The sequence below is a fragment of the Nerophis lumbriciformis genome, linkage group LG33 (assembly GCF_033978685.3).
Source record: "Nerophis lumbriciformis linkage group LG33, RoL_Nlum_v2.1, whole genome shotgun sequence".
NCBI lineage: Eukaryota > Metazoa > Chordata > Actinopteri > Syngnathiformes > Syngnathidae > Nerophis > Nerophis lumbriciformis.
Genome location: NC_084580.2, coordinates 15,004,043 through 15,021,563, shown reverse-complemented (window position 1 = coordinate 15,021,563; position 17,521 = coordinate 15,004,043). Strand labels below are relative to the sequence as shown.

At 37.8% G+C, this 17,521-nt stretch overlaps 1 protein-coding gene across 3 annotated transcripts in view; it reads left to right on the top strand.

The window, feature by feature from the left end:
- The window catches only part of grid2 (glutamate receptor, ionotropic, delta 2), a 1,282,048-nt gene that overhangs the window by 821,929 nt on the left and 442,598 nt on the right, over positions 1-17,521 (top strand). For all 3 annotated transcript variants that reach the window (XM_061928893.1, XM_061928894.1, XM_061928896.1), the window contains exon 6: positions 12,898-13,071. In XM_061928893.1, coding sequence (XP_061784877.1) covers positions 12,898-13,071 — 174 coding nt within the window. The remainder of the gene's footprint in view (positions 1-12,897; positions 13,072-17,521) is intronic.

The following is a 17,521-nucleotide window of genomic DNA, read 5'->3' as shown; positions in this document are numbered from 1 at the left end:
AATAGAAGTTATTTGGACGAGCATGCATCAATAGAAGTTATTTGGACGAGCATGCATCAATAGAAGTTATTTGGACGAGCATGCATCAATAGAAGTTATTTGGACGAGCATGCATCAATAGAAGTTATTTGGACGAGCATGCATCAATAGAAGTTATTTGGACGAGCATGCATCAATAGAAGTTAAAGCTAAAAGTGGCAAACAGCTCCTTTAAGACATTTCTTTGTAGCAGCTGTCTGTGTTTTGCAGGTATAAACCTCTTAACTGCAAATATATGAGAAAGCATATTTATTGTAAGAGAGCAGAGTAGTAAAAGCTCCTTCGGTTTTTAGTTCCTCCAACGAGACGAGGGAGACCTCGGTAGGGTGAGCAGTGGAAATGGGAGGTCAGAGAACAAATGAATAGCTTTCCTCTTTCAAGAAGGAGGGATTTTATGTCTCCGGGGGAGAGGTGAAGAGGCTGCAAGGGAAGAGGGCAGAGGACAAAGTCTAATAAGGGATGAAGGATGTTTTCAAATAAAAAATTGAAGGAAAAATCTGGCTTGGTGATGGTCGGTGGGGGGATCGAGACTTTGAGGGTTTATGAGGTAAACAAACAGGCAGCTGCCAAGGTTCTGAGGCTTTTAGTTCATGGAAGCACATTTTGCGATGCATTGTTTGGGTTTACCCTTTAAGCCTCATCTACTAAAGGTTCGGGTTTCTTAGAACACAAATTTGATAGCACACCCAAAGCTGATTGTGGAGGTCTTGCTCCTCCGGGTTCTTTGGACCACCAATGACGGACATGACAGCCGTGTTCATCTTTGTGAACAGTGACTTATTTTGCAATAAGTTGTCCTTCTTGTGCTTTTCAGCCATGTTAAAGTTTCTCTCGCTCTCGCTCGTTCTCCACCATCAACAAACCCCTCTCCTTCCCGACTGCTGCCTTTAACAGAGCGACAGGTGATCCGACAAACACTCACAGCTGCGTCATCTACGCACCTGTCACTAATCTTGAAGCCGGTCCTGACACACCCCGCTTCGCTGCATGTCCGCAGGCCACACCCCCCCACACTGATATATACTGAACAAAAATGTGAACGCAACACTTGTTTTTGCTCCCATTTTTCACGAGTTCAACTCAAATATCTAAAACTTTTACTATATACCCAACATACCTATTATTTTCAAAATATTCTTTACAAATCTGTGTTAGTGAGCATGTCTTATTTGCCAAGACAATCCATTCCACCTCACAGGTGTGGCATACCAAGATGCTGATTAAACAGCATGATTATTGCACAGGTGTGCCTTAGGCTGCCCAAAATGTGAAGTTTTGCTTTATGTAGCATGCCTCCCTACAGAGTCAGCATGCCAAAATAGTTTCTGTTGGCTAGATCAGTGTTTTTCAACCTTTTTTGAGCCAAAGCACATTTTTTTTCATTTAAAAAAATCAAGGGGGACAACATCCCATCCTCGTCGCCATTGTTGTTTGCCAAACTTGTCACTTATTAGCAATCTAAGCTTAATAATACACACAAAATAAAGCTTATTGTCTTTTTCAGTCTTGTATTCCCGCTCTTACTTTTTCCACTTCCAGGTGTCCAACACACAACACATGTCATCATATCCTGTGTTCCCCGGCTTTAAGTTCCCCTTACAATGGTTCCGGTAAACAAATACATGACAGGCATCACCTGCAGAAAATGTTAAAAACAAAACTCAATAGCCTGTATCGCCAATATAAAGTCATTCTCATCAAATACTTGACACAAACCTGTCATGATCCGTGGTCTGGATCATGTTTTTGTAATGTTCTGTAAGTTTAACTCCGTAGTTCCTGTTTTTTGTGCACTCTTGTTTGTTTTGGTTGCCATGGCTGCGTATGATTTTCACCTGCCGCTGGTGTTAGGACGCTCACTTGGCTCTAATCAAGAGACTATTCAAACCGCCTTTGCTGGTCAGTCGGCCTGGCGTCATTGCTCATTTCATGTCTGATTCCATAGTTTTGCGAGTTGCTTGTTTCATGCAATACCATAGTTCATGCTGTTTGTTTACTTCATGCCTTGCCAAGTAAGTCTTAGTTGTTTCATGCCACAGTTTGATAAAGTTCTCTATGTCCATAGTTCTTGCTAAGTGTTAGCGTCTGTTTCCTGCGTTAAGTTGTTTGTTCTTTGTCCTCTTGTGTTAAAGGGGAACATTATCACAATTTCAGAATGGTTAAAACCATTAAAAATCAGTTCCCAGTGGCTTATTATATTTTGCAAAGTTTTTTTCAAAATTTTACCCATCACGCAATATCCCTAAAAAAAGCTTCAAAGTGCCTCATTTTAACCATCGTTATAAACACCCGTCCATTTTCCTGTGACGTCACATAGTGATGCCAACACAAACAAACATGGTGGAAAGAACAGCAAGCTATAGCGACATTAGCTCGGATTCAGACTCGGATTTCAGCGGCTTAAGCGATTCAACAGATTACGAATGTATTGAAACGGATGGTTGTAGTGTGGAGGCAGGTAACGAAAACGAAATTGAAGAAGAAACTGAAGCTATTGAGCCATACCAGCTTGAACCGTATGCAAGCGAAACCGACGAAAATGACACAACAGCCAGCGACACGGGAGAAAGGGAGGACGAATTCGGCGATCGCCTTCTAACCAACGATTGGTATGTGTTTGTTTGGCACTAAAGGAAACTAACAACTATGAACTAGGTTTACAGCATATGAAATGCATTTGGCAACAACATGCACTTTGAGAGTGCAGACAGCCCAATTGTCATCAATTAATATATTCTGTAGACATACCCTCATGTCAGCAGGCCAGGGAAGCTAGGGTCGATATTCTTCTCTTGATCATCTTCGGGACGGTGTGAGCCAAGACATCCAGGGGGGGTTAGCTCGCTCGTCTGCGGGAACAAACTGCCGCCATTGCTTGTCGTGCTACCGAGGTCCTTTGTCCCTGAATTGCTCACACACTCCGGCAGATTCAATGGGTGTCTGGCGGCAGATTTCTTTGACTTTATCGTTGGAAATGCATCTGCTTTGAGTGTTGCAGGATATCCACACATTCTTGCCATCTCTGTCGTAGCATAGCTTTTGTCAGTAAAGTATGCGGAACAAACGTCCAATTTCTTGCCACTTTTGCATCTTTGGGCCACTGGTGCAACTTGAATCCGTCCCTGTTCGTGTTGTTACACCCTCCGACAACACACCGACGAGGCATGATGTCTCCAAGGTACGGAAAACAGTCGAAAAAACGGAAAATAACAGAGCTGATTTGACTCGGTGTTTGAGAAAATGACGGATTGCTTCCCGATGTGACGTCACGTTGTGATGTCATCGCTCCGGGAGCGAATATTAGAAAGGCGTTTAATTCGCCAAAATTCACCCATTTAGAGTTCGGAAATCGGTTAAAACAATATATGGTCTTTTTTCTGCAACATCAAGGTATATATTGACGCTTACATAGGTCTGGTGATAATGTTCCCCTTTAACGGCACACTTTCCTTTTGTTTTGGTTCCTGTCTTTTGCGATGTGTAGAATTATTTGATTAATAAATATGTTCCTACCTTCAAGTCCTGTCCGGAATAGTCCGTTTGCATCCTGGGAGAACAAACCGCGCAGTAAGCTGCGAAAACCACGTCGTGACAAAACCATAACCATCATTAATTCTCAGGTCACAAAGTAGGCTTACAAGGCAATGAGCTACCTGCTGCCACCTACTGGTACGGAAGAGTATTACATGGTTACTCTGCTGATCTCCAGACAACACAGACACTATACAACGGCACATTGTTTGCGGATTATTTTAATTGGTTTGCAAAAAAAAAATGTTCCGACCAATTAGGTGAAATTGCATATATTCCCGCGAGCCACCAAACAATATCTCACAGCACAGTGGTTGAAAAACACTGGTCTAGATTGCCATTCTGTATTGCAGAATAGGCGTTATAGATTCAAGATGTGTGCTGCTTGTTCAACATTGCAAAAAACGTATATTCTTGGTGTTCTGCATCAATTTAGTAACGTGTCATCAAAGACTAAAAATGCATTTCTTTCAATATGCATCATAACAAAAACGGGTAACACTAAAAAAAATGGATAAATGTTGATAGTCCAACGCATACTGACTGCTATACATAAAACTAGGTAGCCTGAGGCCAACAAAAGGAGCTGAAAATCACTTGAATGTGTTGTCTTCAAGTGTTTGCTCATATGTGGAAGTTTTCTTTTCTATCTTGTCACAATATTTCTACGTTTCGGCAATAATTTTACCATTTATTTTCGAGGGAAAATACTGTAGAGACTATCTTTGTACATAAATACATACATATATATATATATATATATATATATATATATATATATATATATATATATATATATATATATATATATATATATACAGCCCCTAAAGTCATTTTCATTTTTGACAGTCCATAAGTGTTGACATATATACGTAGGACGAAGCTGCAGCTTGATTCACCTTCTTTTTCACAGCCATTTCTGCGCAACGGCCATGTTTCCACATTCTTTCTCGACGTACTAAATATAGACACAAAACCGCAGCAGTGGAACATTTTCACTTTTGATAATCACACTGCATGTGCTGAATAATTAAATTTGCATCTTCTCCTCCCTGTATTGCGGGCGTTCTGATGATCAGCATATATTTTTACATGTTCATGAAGACAGACACGCTAAATGGATTACACTCCTTAGTTTGCTCTTTTAAGAAACTCAATCCCCTGTAAACAACTTTTTTACATGAGCTTTGTGTATGGTACAGGGTTGTACGGTATACCGGTATTAGTATAGTACCGCAATACTAATGAATCATATTCGTGATTCTACCGCCTCTGAAAGGTACCGGTCCGCCATTGGTGGATATACACCTAACATCCAGTGTAATGATACCAAGTACAGGATCGTATCTAGTCGATACTATCGTATTTTTCGGACTATAAGTCGCAGTTTTTTTCATAGTGCGACTTAAACTCAGGAGCGACTTATGTGTGAAATTATTAACACATTACCGTAAAATATCAAATAATATTATTTAGCTCATTCACGTAAGAGACTAGACGTATAAGATTTCATGGGATTTAGTGATTAGGAGTGACAGATTGTTTGGTAAACGTATAGCATGTTCTATATGTTATAGTTATTTGAATGACTCTTACCATAATATGTTACGTTAACATACCAGGCACGTTCTCAGTTGGTTATTTATGCCTCGTATAACGTACACTTATTCGGCTTGTTGTTCACTATTCTTTATTTATTTTAAATTGCCTTTCAAAATGTCTATTCTTGCTGTTGGGTTTTATCAAATTAATTTCCCCAAATGTTCCTTCTTTATTATGCATTTTCGGCCGGTGCGACTTATACTCCAGAGCGACTTATACTCCAAAAAATACGGTACTATGATTATGTCGATATTTTTTGCCATCACATCTTCTTTCGTTTTTTTTTTTATTGATATTATGTTTATAAACTCAGGAAATATGTCCCTGGACACATGAGGACTTTGAATATGACCAATGTATGATCCTGTAACGACTTGGTATCGGATTGATACCCAAATTTGTGGTTTTGATTGATTTATTGAGACTTTTATTAGTAGGTTGCACAGTGAAGTACATATTCCGTACAATTGACCACTAAATGGTAACACCCGAATAAGTTTTTCAACTTGTTTAAGTCACGTTAACATACCAGGCACGTTCTCAGTTGGTTATTTATGCCTCATATAACGTACACTTATTCAGCTTGTTGTTCACTATTCTTTATTTATTTTAAATTGCCTTTCAAAATGTCTATTCTTGCTGTTGGGCTTTATCAAATTAATTTCCCCAAATTTTCCTTCTTTATTATGCATTTTCGGCCGGTGCGACTTATACTCCGGGGCGACTTATAGTCCGAAAAATACGGTACTATGATTAGGTCGATATTTTTTGCCATCACATCTTCTTTCATTTTTTTTAAAATTGATATTATGTTTATAAACTCAGGAAATATGTCCCTGGACACATGAGGACTTTGAATATGACCAATGTATGATCCTGTAACGACTTGGTATCGGATTGATACCCAAATTTGTGGTTTTGATTGATTGATTGAGACTTTTATTAGTAGGTTGCACAGTGAAGTACATATTCCGTACAATTGACCACTAAATGGTAACACCCGAATAAGTTTTTCAACTTGTTTAAGTCACGTTAACATACCAGGCACGTTCTCAGTTTGTTATTTATGCCTCATATAACGTACACTTATTCAGCTTGTTGTTCACTATTCTTTATTTATTTTAAATTGCCTTTCAAAATGTCTATTCTTGCTGTTGGGTTTTATCAAATTAATTTCCCCAAATTTTCCTTCTTTATTATGCATTTTCGGCCGGTGCGACTTATACTCCGGGGCGACTTATACTCCGAAAAATACGGTACTATGATTATGTCGATATTTTTTGCCATCACAACATCTTCTTTCGTTTTTTTTTTTAATTGATATTATGTTTATAAACTCAGGAAATATGTCCCTGGACACATGAGGACTTTGAATATGACCAATGTATGATCCTGTAACGACTTGGTATCGGATTGATACCCAAATTTGTGGTATCATCCAAAACTAATGTAAAGTACCATTGGCTTTATTCGACCAAAATTCTTAGGGTACGTTAAACATATGTTTCTTATTGCAAGTTTCTCCTTAAATAAAAGAGTGAACATACAAGACAACTTGTCTTTTAGTAGTAAGTAAACAAACAAAGGCTTCTAAGTTGTCTGCTGACATATGCAGTAACATATTGTCTCATTTATCATTCTATTATTTTGTCAAAATTATGAGGGACAAGTTGTAAAAATTGATTATTAATGCTCTTGTTTATTTACTGTTAATATCTGATTACTTTCTCTTTTAACATGTTCTATCTACACTTCTGTTAAAATGTCATAAAATCATTTAAAATGTATTATTTTGTTGTTTGAATACGATACTTTTCAGAGGGGTTTCTTTTGTTCATAAGTGCAGTAAAAGTAGCAGCAAATAAACATAGCTAACTCACAGTTGTGTTGATGTCTCAATGACTCGCCTGCTGATGGCATCATTTTGCGTCAAAAAGAAAAAGTGTCCTATTCACTTTCCCCTCAGGTGTTTGCATATTACTTTGTGGAACATGTTAAATCCACACATTTTTGTTTTTGGCGATGTATTCGACATATTACAGAACTCTGATTGGATATATTCTGAACTTGTCCCACCCACCTACAAAATGAAAACAAATATGATTGGATTATCGTCTCGTTTTCATTCGTCAACACCGTTTTACTGCGGGCTGAGGGGAGAAGTGTGTGTGTCTGTGTGGGCGCGGACTCGCAGAGCCTGACAGCCGAGGGACAGCAATGAGGGAAGATGATTTCCGTAGTGTATTGCGCCCTTTTGCAGAGGAATTTTCCATTACTACCAATAATGTTGTCATCCCCACCCTTGCTCTATGCATGCAGCGGATGTGCGGCCTAAACCTGACACTTTACGCTTCATTTAGTCAAAAACTGTAGTAACGAGCCATTTCACATTCTCGGTAACGGTATGGCGTTCCAACGATGGTAACAGTAATTAATTAGATTACTCGTTACTGAAAATATAACGCTGTTAGTAATGTTATACTCTAATGCGTGAAAATGGAAAAAAAAATATTTTTTGTTTTAACATATTTTCTGTCGGAGAACAAACATGACACAAACTTTCCTAATTGTGAGAAATCCCACTGTTTATATTAAACGTTCTTCACTGATGAGGGTATTTGGCAAGCACCGTTTTGCCCTACTAATTTCAGCGATCCTTGAACTCACCGTAGTTTGGCTACATGTACAACTTTCACCGACGCTGCCACAGAAAGACGTGTTTTATGCCACTCCTTCTTTGTCTCATTTTGTCCACCAAACGTTTTATGCTGTGCGTGAATGCACAACGGTGCGCTTTGTTGATTTTATTGATTTGCTGGTGTGCTTATCAGGCATATTTGGTCAATCCATGACTGCAAGCTAATCGATGCTAACATGCCATTTAGGCCAGCTGTATGTACATAGAATATAATAGAATAGAAAGTACTTTATTGATCCCTGGGGGACATTCAGCACCACAGTTCGCTCACAACAAACAATAAACACTTAGGTATTTTTTGCGTGTGAATAATATAAATACAGTCTATTATAAAATATAAATATTTTATTTATAGATCTTTATCGCTCTGGAATAACCTGCCTCGGATTCTCACCGGCATTGAAAGTACACAGGTTTTTAAAAAGAGAGTAATATTTTATCTGAGTATTTAAATTAGTCTGCTCGTTGTTTGGTTTTATATTGTGTAGTTATATTTATATGGTAATTATTATTCTGTGACTGCAAATTGTTTCCTTGTTTTTTTATTGATGCTTTTATTTTTTTTCTGTATTGTGTAGTTATAATTATATGCTTTTACTTGTAATTGTATTGACTTGTGGACCCCAGGAAGCAGAGGTGGGACCAAGTCATTGTTTTGCAAGTCACAAGTAAGTCTCAAGTCTTTGCCCTCAAGTCCGAGTCAAGTCCCGAGTCAAGACAGGCAAGCCCCGAGTCAAGTCCAAAGTCAAGACTGGAAAGTCTCAAGTCAAGTCTTAAGTCCTGCATTTTGAGTTTCGAGTCCTTTCAAGTCCTTTTAACCACAGACTAATATATTAACACAGATTGTGTATGCTTTTCAAACGCTGTATTTATTTATTAAAACAAGTGCATTTTAAATTGCAGGAAAGAAAATTGTGCTGACATTGCACTTTATAATAGCACTATTAACCAGTCATTTTAAACATTAACTCATTCCTTTACAGAACAAACACATTGAAAAATAAAGTGCAAATGTACTTATTTGTACAAAAGTGTTAACATTGAAAAAACATGACATATACGTGAACATAACAAAAAAGTTGTACTTTTTATATGTCAGGGCCCTATGCTGCATTGCATTTGCAAAAGACCAAATTAGCCAAGAGTCTGTCAGTCATTTGTGCACGATGGGGGCGTAGTATGATGCCACCATGGCTGAAAACTCGCTCCACTGGAGCACTGGAGGCAGGCACTGCCAAGACTCTCATGGCCACTCGGAACAGTGAAGGAAGAGTCTTCATGTTCAATGCCCAGAACAAAAGGGGGAGAGAGGTTTTTTGGGTTGGTGCACTACTTGTAAGTGTATCTTGTGTTTTTTATGTTGATTTAATAAAAATAAAAATAAAAAATAAAAACAATTATTTCTTGTGCGGCCCGATACCAATCGATCCACGGACCAGTACCGGGCCGCGGCCCGGTGGTTGGGGACCACTGAGGTAAACAACCAACAGTATGTCAGAAAGCTAGCTAAAATGGTACACATATTCATAATATAGTATATATTTTAACTGACCTTTATTTTACTGTTTTTGTCTTTTTTAGGTGGCTAAAATACGCGGTGCTGCTGACCGCCGTCTAACGTTACGTGTGATATATTGACTAACGTAACCCTGCTTAAAAAAAATCACTGAACAAAAAGAATGAATAAGGTAGTGAACTGCAACAGATTCCCGTGTTTGCAATAACGTTATAACGTTAGCAGTGAGTTTACAGCCTCACTGATTTAACTACACAGCAAATAAAAGTCACGTTGCTTAGCCAATAAACGTTATCTTACATTCAAAACTTACCGTTCTTTGTGCAACTTCAAATGCCAGACGAAGTTGGAAGTTGTTGCCTCTCCATCAGTAATTTTCGAACCGCATGTGTTGCATACTGCAAACCGTTTTGTGTTGACCACCTCGTAATTTTTATACCCAAACGAAATTATTTTAGGTATCATTTTTTGTTCACTGGCGTGTGGTTTGGACATGTCTTCTTCGTTGGTTGTCCTGCAATTTGATTGGATGAATGCTGTGTGATGAAAACAAAGTAGATCTAATTTGATTGGCTGTTGTACTGAGCGCACACCAGCTGACACACGCAACGCTGATAGACAAGTACACAATGAAAAATACGGAGCGCTCCCGAATAACTTTTTCATCTTTGGGTTTTGAGGAAAGTAGCAAGTCATGTCAAGTCATGTCAATTCAAAAGGCTCAAGTCCAAGTGAAGTCACAAGTCATTGATGTTAAAGTGTAAGTCGAGTTGCAAGTCTTTTTACATTTTGTCAAGTCGAGTCTAAAGTCATCAAATTCATGACTCGAGTCTGACTCGAGTCCAAGTCATGTGACTCGAGTCCACACCTCTGCCAGGAAGACTAGTGGGTTGTTGAGGCAACCAGCTGATGGGGATCCTTAATAAAAATAAAAAAAATACAAATAAAAATATACAGCATTATTCACATGTGAATAATAAAAATACAGTCCATTATACAGCATTATTCACATGTGAAAAATATAAATACAGTCTATTATACAGCATTATTCACATGTGAATAATATAAATACAGTCTATTATACAGCATTATTCACATGTGAATAATATAAATACAGTCTATTATACAGCATTATTCACATGTGAATAATATAAATACAGTCTATTATACAGTATTATTCACATGTGAATAATATAAATACAGTCTATTATACAGCATTATTCACATGTGAATAATATAAATACAGTCTATACAGCATTATTCACATGTGAGTAATATAAATACAGTCTATTATACAGTATTATTCACATGTGAATAATATAAATACAGTCTATTATACAGCATTATTCACATGTGAATAATATAAATACAGTCTATTATACAGCATTATTCACATGTGAATAATATAAATACAGTCTATTATACAGCATTATTCACATGTGAATAATATAAATACAGTCTATTATACAGCATTATTCACATTTGAATAATATAAATACAGTCTATTATACATTTAAATAGAGAGAGAATTTGAACATATGCATCATACAGTCTGATGGCTGTTGGTATGTCGGTATGTCGGTACCCTGTGTCGTTCCGTGTTGCATTTTGGGAGTCTGAGCCTTCCACTGAACGTGCTCATTCTCTCCGCCAGGTCCGAGTGTAGTGGGTGGGAAGTGTTGTCCATAATGGCTAGGAGCTTTGCTAAACTTCTCCTCTCTGACACCACCGCCATAGAGTCTAGCTCTACTCCCACCACGTTACTGGCCTCATTTGTAGATATAAAGTGAAAGTTAAAATACCAATGATTGTCACACACACACTAGGTGTGGCAAAATTATCCTCTGCATTTGACCCATCACCCTTGATCACCCCCTGGGAGGTGAGGGGAGCAGTTGGCAGCAGCGGTGGGTGCGCCCGGGAATCATTTTGGTGATTTAACCCCCAATTCCAACCCTTGATGCTGAGTCCCAAGCAGGGAGGTAATGGGTCCCATTTTTATAGTTTTTGGTATGACTCGGCCGGGGTTTGAACTCACAACCTACTGATCTCAGGGCGGACACTTTAACCACTATTTGAGCTCATTTAATTTCCTTTACTTATGTCCTCCGTGTATCTAATTTATTATCTGTATGTAATATTGGCTGCATTTCTCATAGTTGTGTGCCATGTTGTTCCAGACCACAGCAAACGTTACCCAGCTTGCAAAGATTGTAATAAATCCATTAGAAAAAAGACACCCTGTCGTTTCCTTTAACTTGGACACACACATCTATACCTTTGGCCTATCTGAGCCAGTAATTTCCAGAAGTAATCTCATCCTATGAGAAGCCTCCATTTTACTAATTATTTCCAATGTTTCATTTTTTTCATTTATTTATTTATTTATTTATTTCAGGCAATGACATAAAAAAGTACAAAGTTGACAACACATAATAATATAAATTAATATAGTGCAAAAGGTAATGTATAGTATGTAATGCATGATTGTCCAGTTTTGCCTGAAAGGGAGTGGGAAAAATGTGTAGAATAACAATTAAAATACAACATTTCTTTAAACGAAGATGTGTGTCAGCCTTTGATAGTAGGCTAATAAATATTTAGATTTTAGATTTAGATTTATTGGTCCCCTTGGGGAAATTCATTGTCACTGCCGTACATTTAAACACTAGACATTACACACCACACACAAAAAAGTAACAAAAAGACATCATACATGACCAACACACATTTACAGGCTTGTCAGACAGGTCGGCCGGGCCTGCTGTTAAGGGCGGCTATAGCTTCAGGGATAAGGCTTTTCCTGAGGCGGGCCCTCCGGAATTTGATAGTTCTGTACCTGCGCCCTGATGGTAGTGGGATGATGTATTGGTGTAGTGGGTGAGTGATATCCTGGACTATTGTTTTTGCCAGTCGGGTGATGGACCTGTGGTTTAAGTCTGAAATGTTGGGTGTGGCTAGCTAATATAGATGTTGCCTTCATTATAACACTTATATAAGGTTTTTACTTTGTTGTGGCTTTTATTATTATTATTTTTTTATGTCCAATATGGCTCTTTCAACGTTTTGGGCTAACCCATTAAAGTGCCCTATTTCTATGTTTATGAGTCTTAACTGCATTCATTTGTGTACCCTTAACATTTAAAGCTTCTCGGCCCGCCCTTGACTGGCTGCTGTGAATCTTAATCCGGTTTTGGCCAGCGGATATTGCTTTATTAGCACATTTTCAGGCATTTACTGTCTTCTCTAGATTCCCGATTTCATAATCCGGAGTTTGTGGGTAGCTGTTTGGGATTTGTGCCAGGTTTTAGCCCCGAGAAGCCTGTAAATAGATTGTTCATTTGCACTGTTTAGAAACGAGAGAGGACAAGGCGTTCACACAAGGTTAAACCTGTTAAAAGCTCAATTGAGTTACTCCTTTGGTGGGGTATGAATATCAATGTGTTTACTTTCCAAAGTGGTTGGAGATTAGATAGGCTACTGACCTGGCTTCTTCTTTGGGCCCTCTCAGGAGATCTCCGACTACGACCTTCAGGACTTGGTGCTGAAGTCGGTGGGCCGGCTGACGGTGGTGCGTCAGACCTTCCCCATGCCACAGAACACCACCCAGCGCTGCGTCAAACACAACCACCGAATTAACACGTCCCTCTGCGACCCCAAGAACACCAAGTCTCAGCAGCTGGAGGTAAATACTGGTCTCTCTTTTTTTGACATCATTCAAAACAAAATTGTTACAGGTTCTCATCTACTCCTGAGAACCAGCATCATCCATTTGTTTTGATTTATTTATTTTCTCATAGTTACAGATTTCAGGTACAAAAAATAAACATTCACTGCAGAGGACTCTAGTTCTCAGGCGGGTATTAAAGTATTGATACTTTGACAGAGTTTTTACAATTTGATGATTATGTGGGCAGGAAATGCACAACCTTTCACCTGTCATTGTCTGTACACAATTTAGTGCCTATTGAGACTAAAATGGCCTAATTACTATAAAAGCAAGTATTGTCTCCAAATATAGCATACAGTGTAAGCCATACTTGCCAACCCTCCAGGATTTTCCGGGAGACTCCCGAAAATCTCCCGAAATTCAGGCGGACTCAGGTCCATGCGGACCTGAGTCCACTAACCCACAATATAAACAGCGTACCTGCCCAATCACGTTATAACTGTAGAATGATGGAGGGCGAATTCTTGGTTTCTTATGTGGGTTTATTGTTGGGCAGTTTCATTAACGTCCTCCCAGCGGCAACAACACACAACAACAGCAGTCACGTTTTTGTCTACCGTAAAGCAGTTTGTCTGCCGTAAACAGCAATGTTGTGACACTCTTAAACAGGACAATACTGCCATCTAGTGCATTTGAAGACATAATTTTTGTGCGTGCCACACAGCAATGCATCATCAGAGAGGGTGTTCAGCGTATATGTGTAAATAAATGAACACTGAAATTCAAGTATTTATTTTATATATATAAATATATATATATATATATATATATATATATATATATATATATATATATATATATATATAAAAAGTCCAGCTGGGTGTATTTTGAAGTGAATTTTGCCAGTAAACTTAAAAGTCGGAGTCTCCTTTCTCATCTTTGCAGGGATGTATACTCACAGTATAACTATCCAGGAGACCATTTGTAGGGGGGGGGGGGGTGTGTGTGGTTATGAGAGGAGGAGTATATTTACAGCTAGAATTCACCAAGTCAAGCATTTCATATATATATATATATATATATATATATATATATATATATGTATGTGTGGGAAAAAATCACAAGACTATTTCATCTCTACAGGCCTGTTTCATGAGGGGGGGTACCCTCAATCATCAGGAGATTTTAATGGGAGCATTCGCATACCATGGTTTATATAGGGCACAGAGTGGGTGAGTACAGGCTGGCCTAGGGGCGTGGTGATTGGCTCATGTGTTACCTAGGAGGTGTTTCCGTCTATGGCGGCATGTTGTTACAATTTCGCTGCGCTTGTTGAGGAATGACAGGTCTGGACGGTAAATAATAAACAGTTTCTCTTTCAAGCATAGGTTGCATCTTTTATTACCACTATTGTAAGGTGTGCTGGATGCAAGAATTTGCCATGTTATTGAATATTTAACATTATTGTCTTTGAGGTCCCAAATGTGTTTGCTGAGTTCTGTGGTATTTCACAGGTTTTTGTTCCTGAAAGAAGCCTTGTGATTGTTCCATCTGGTTTTGAATTCACCCTCGGTTAATCCTACATATGTGTCGGATGTGTTAATGTCCTTGCGTATTACCTTAGATTGGTAGACAACTGATGTTTGTAAGCACCCCCCGTTGAGGGGGCAATCAGGTTTCTTTCGACAGTTACATGCTTTGTTGGTTTTGGAGTCGCTCTGACTGGGGGTCGACGGCTCATTTGCAATTGTTTTGTTGTGGTTTGAGATGATTTGTCGTATATTGTTCATGCAGCTGTAGCTCAATTTAATGTTGTTCTTGTTGAATACTTTTCTTAGGTTGTTGTCTTTGGGAAAGTGTTTGTCAATCAGATTGAGGAATTTGTGTCCAATGTTCGTTGAGACATTTTTGCTGTATGGGGGGTTGTACCAGATGATGTCATTTCGTTTTCTGTTCTTTTTTGGCTGGTTTCCTGGCGTGGGTTCATAGGTGAGGGTGAAATTGTATCCGCTTTCATCAAGGGCTTTTTGGTACGGGGGGGTTTCTTGGTCAAATTCAGCTTTGCTGGATGACAGCATCGATAGCCTTTTATTGATTCCGGTAGGTATTCTTTTCGTGGTGGTGGGTGGGTGGTTGCTGTCATGGTGCACGTATTGGAGTGTTGTGTTGGGTTTCGTGAATGGTTGGTAGCTGTTATTTCTCAGGTTGAAAGTGACGTCAAGGAAGTTGACGGTTTGCTTGTTGGCTTCAATCGTGGTTGGCATCCGTATGCCGTTCTCTTTGAAAATTTGGCATATGCGCTTCTTGGTATTCTCGCTGCTCCTTGGCGAGGCGCGACACACTCCCAGTCCGTCATCACGGTAAATACCAAGGTTCAGATTGAGGCTAGCGAGCTGGGAGAGGAGGAAACTCCCAACGAGTTCACACGTTTCTGCTCCGTCAAAACTTCCCATAGTGACGTCAAATGTTGCATTGTTCTTTTTTTGCCATGGTGTACTGTTGTGGATGAGAATGGAGTTTTTTGTGTGGATGATGATGTTTCTTTCGTTGCCTGTGATTGAGTCGTAGTCTGAGGCGAAGTCTAGTGCTTGAGTCAGTAGGTCTTGCGTGATGGAAGGGTAAAATTCCTCGATATCAAAGGAGATAAAGTTGTGCTGTTGTTTGTTTTGGATGTTGTTGAACCATTTGATTACTGCTGCTGTATTTCTCCATTGGTTGAGTGGTGTTTTGTCCTTGATTTTTGTGTTGACTCTGTCCAGGATTATTTTGCTGATTTTTCCTATTTCAGATTTAGTTGGGTTTATTAGTCGGCATGTTGGGTTATTTGCGAAGTTGGGTTTGTGGTCCTTCAATGTGATGAAGGCTTCCTTGTTGGCTGTGGTGTCCACCCTGTCCTCAATGTCCAGTTCAGCCGCGATCCTTTTATTTTCCAGGTGGATGTTCTGTAAGGTGTTGGGTTGCGCTTTTTTGTATGATATATATATATATATATATATATATATATAAGAAATACTTGACGAAACACTAAGTATTTAATATATATGTATATATATATATATATATATATATATATATATATATATATATATATATATATATATATATATATATATATATTTGTATATATATATATATATATTTATATATATGTATATTTGTATATATATATATATATATATATATATATATATATATATATATATATGTATATAAGAAATACTTGACTTTCAGTGAATTCTAGCTATAAATATATATTTATTTTATTTTATATATATATATAAGAAATACTTGACGAAATACGAAGTCAAGTATTTCATATATATATATATATATATATATATATATATATAAATACTTGACTTTCAGTGAATTCTAGCTATAAATGTATATTTATTTTATTATATATATATATATATATATAAAATAAAATAAATATACATTTATAGCTAGAATTCACTGAAAGTCAAGTATTTATATATATATAGGGACGGCGTGGCGCAGTGGAAGAGTGGCCGTGCGTAACCCGAGAGTCCCTGGTTCAATCCCCACCTAGTACCAACCTCGTCATGTCCGTTGTGTCCTGAGCAAGACACTTCACCCTTGCTCCTGATGGCTGCTGGTTAGCGCCTTGCATGGCAGCTCCCGCCATCAGTGTGTGAATGTGTGTGTGAATGGGTAAATGTGGAAGTAGTGTCAAAGCGCTTTGAGTACCTTGAAGGTAGAAAAGCGCTATACAAGTACAACCCATTTATCATATATATATATATATATATATAAATATATATATATATATATATATATATAATAAAAGATGCAACCTACGCTTGAAAGAGAAACTGTTTATTATTTACCGTCCAGACCTGTCATCCCTCAACAAGCGCAGCGAAATTGTAACAACATGCCGCCATAGACGGAAACACCTCCTAGGTAACACATGAGCCAATCACCACGCCCCTAGGCCAGCCTGTACCCACCCACTCTGTGCCCTATATAAACCATGGTATGCGAATGCTCCCATTAAAATCTCCTGACGATTGAGGGTACCCCCCCTCATGAAACAGGCCTGTAGAGATGAAATAGTCTTGTGATTTTTTTTCCCACACATACATATATTGCGCTCTACTACGGTATCGAGCACTATTTTTTGGATAACCTTATTAAGACATATATATATATATATATATATATATATATATATATATATATATATATATATATATATATATAAAATAAAATAAATATATATTTATAGCTAGAATTCACTGAAAGTCAAGTATTTCTTATATATATATATATATATATATATATATATATATATATATATATATATATATACATACAAATATATATATATATATACAAATATATATATATATATATATATATATATATGAAATACTTAGTGTTTCGTCAAGTATTTCTTATATATATATATATATATATATATATATATATATATATATAT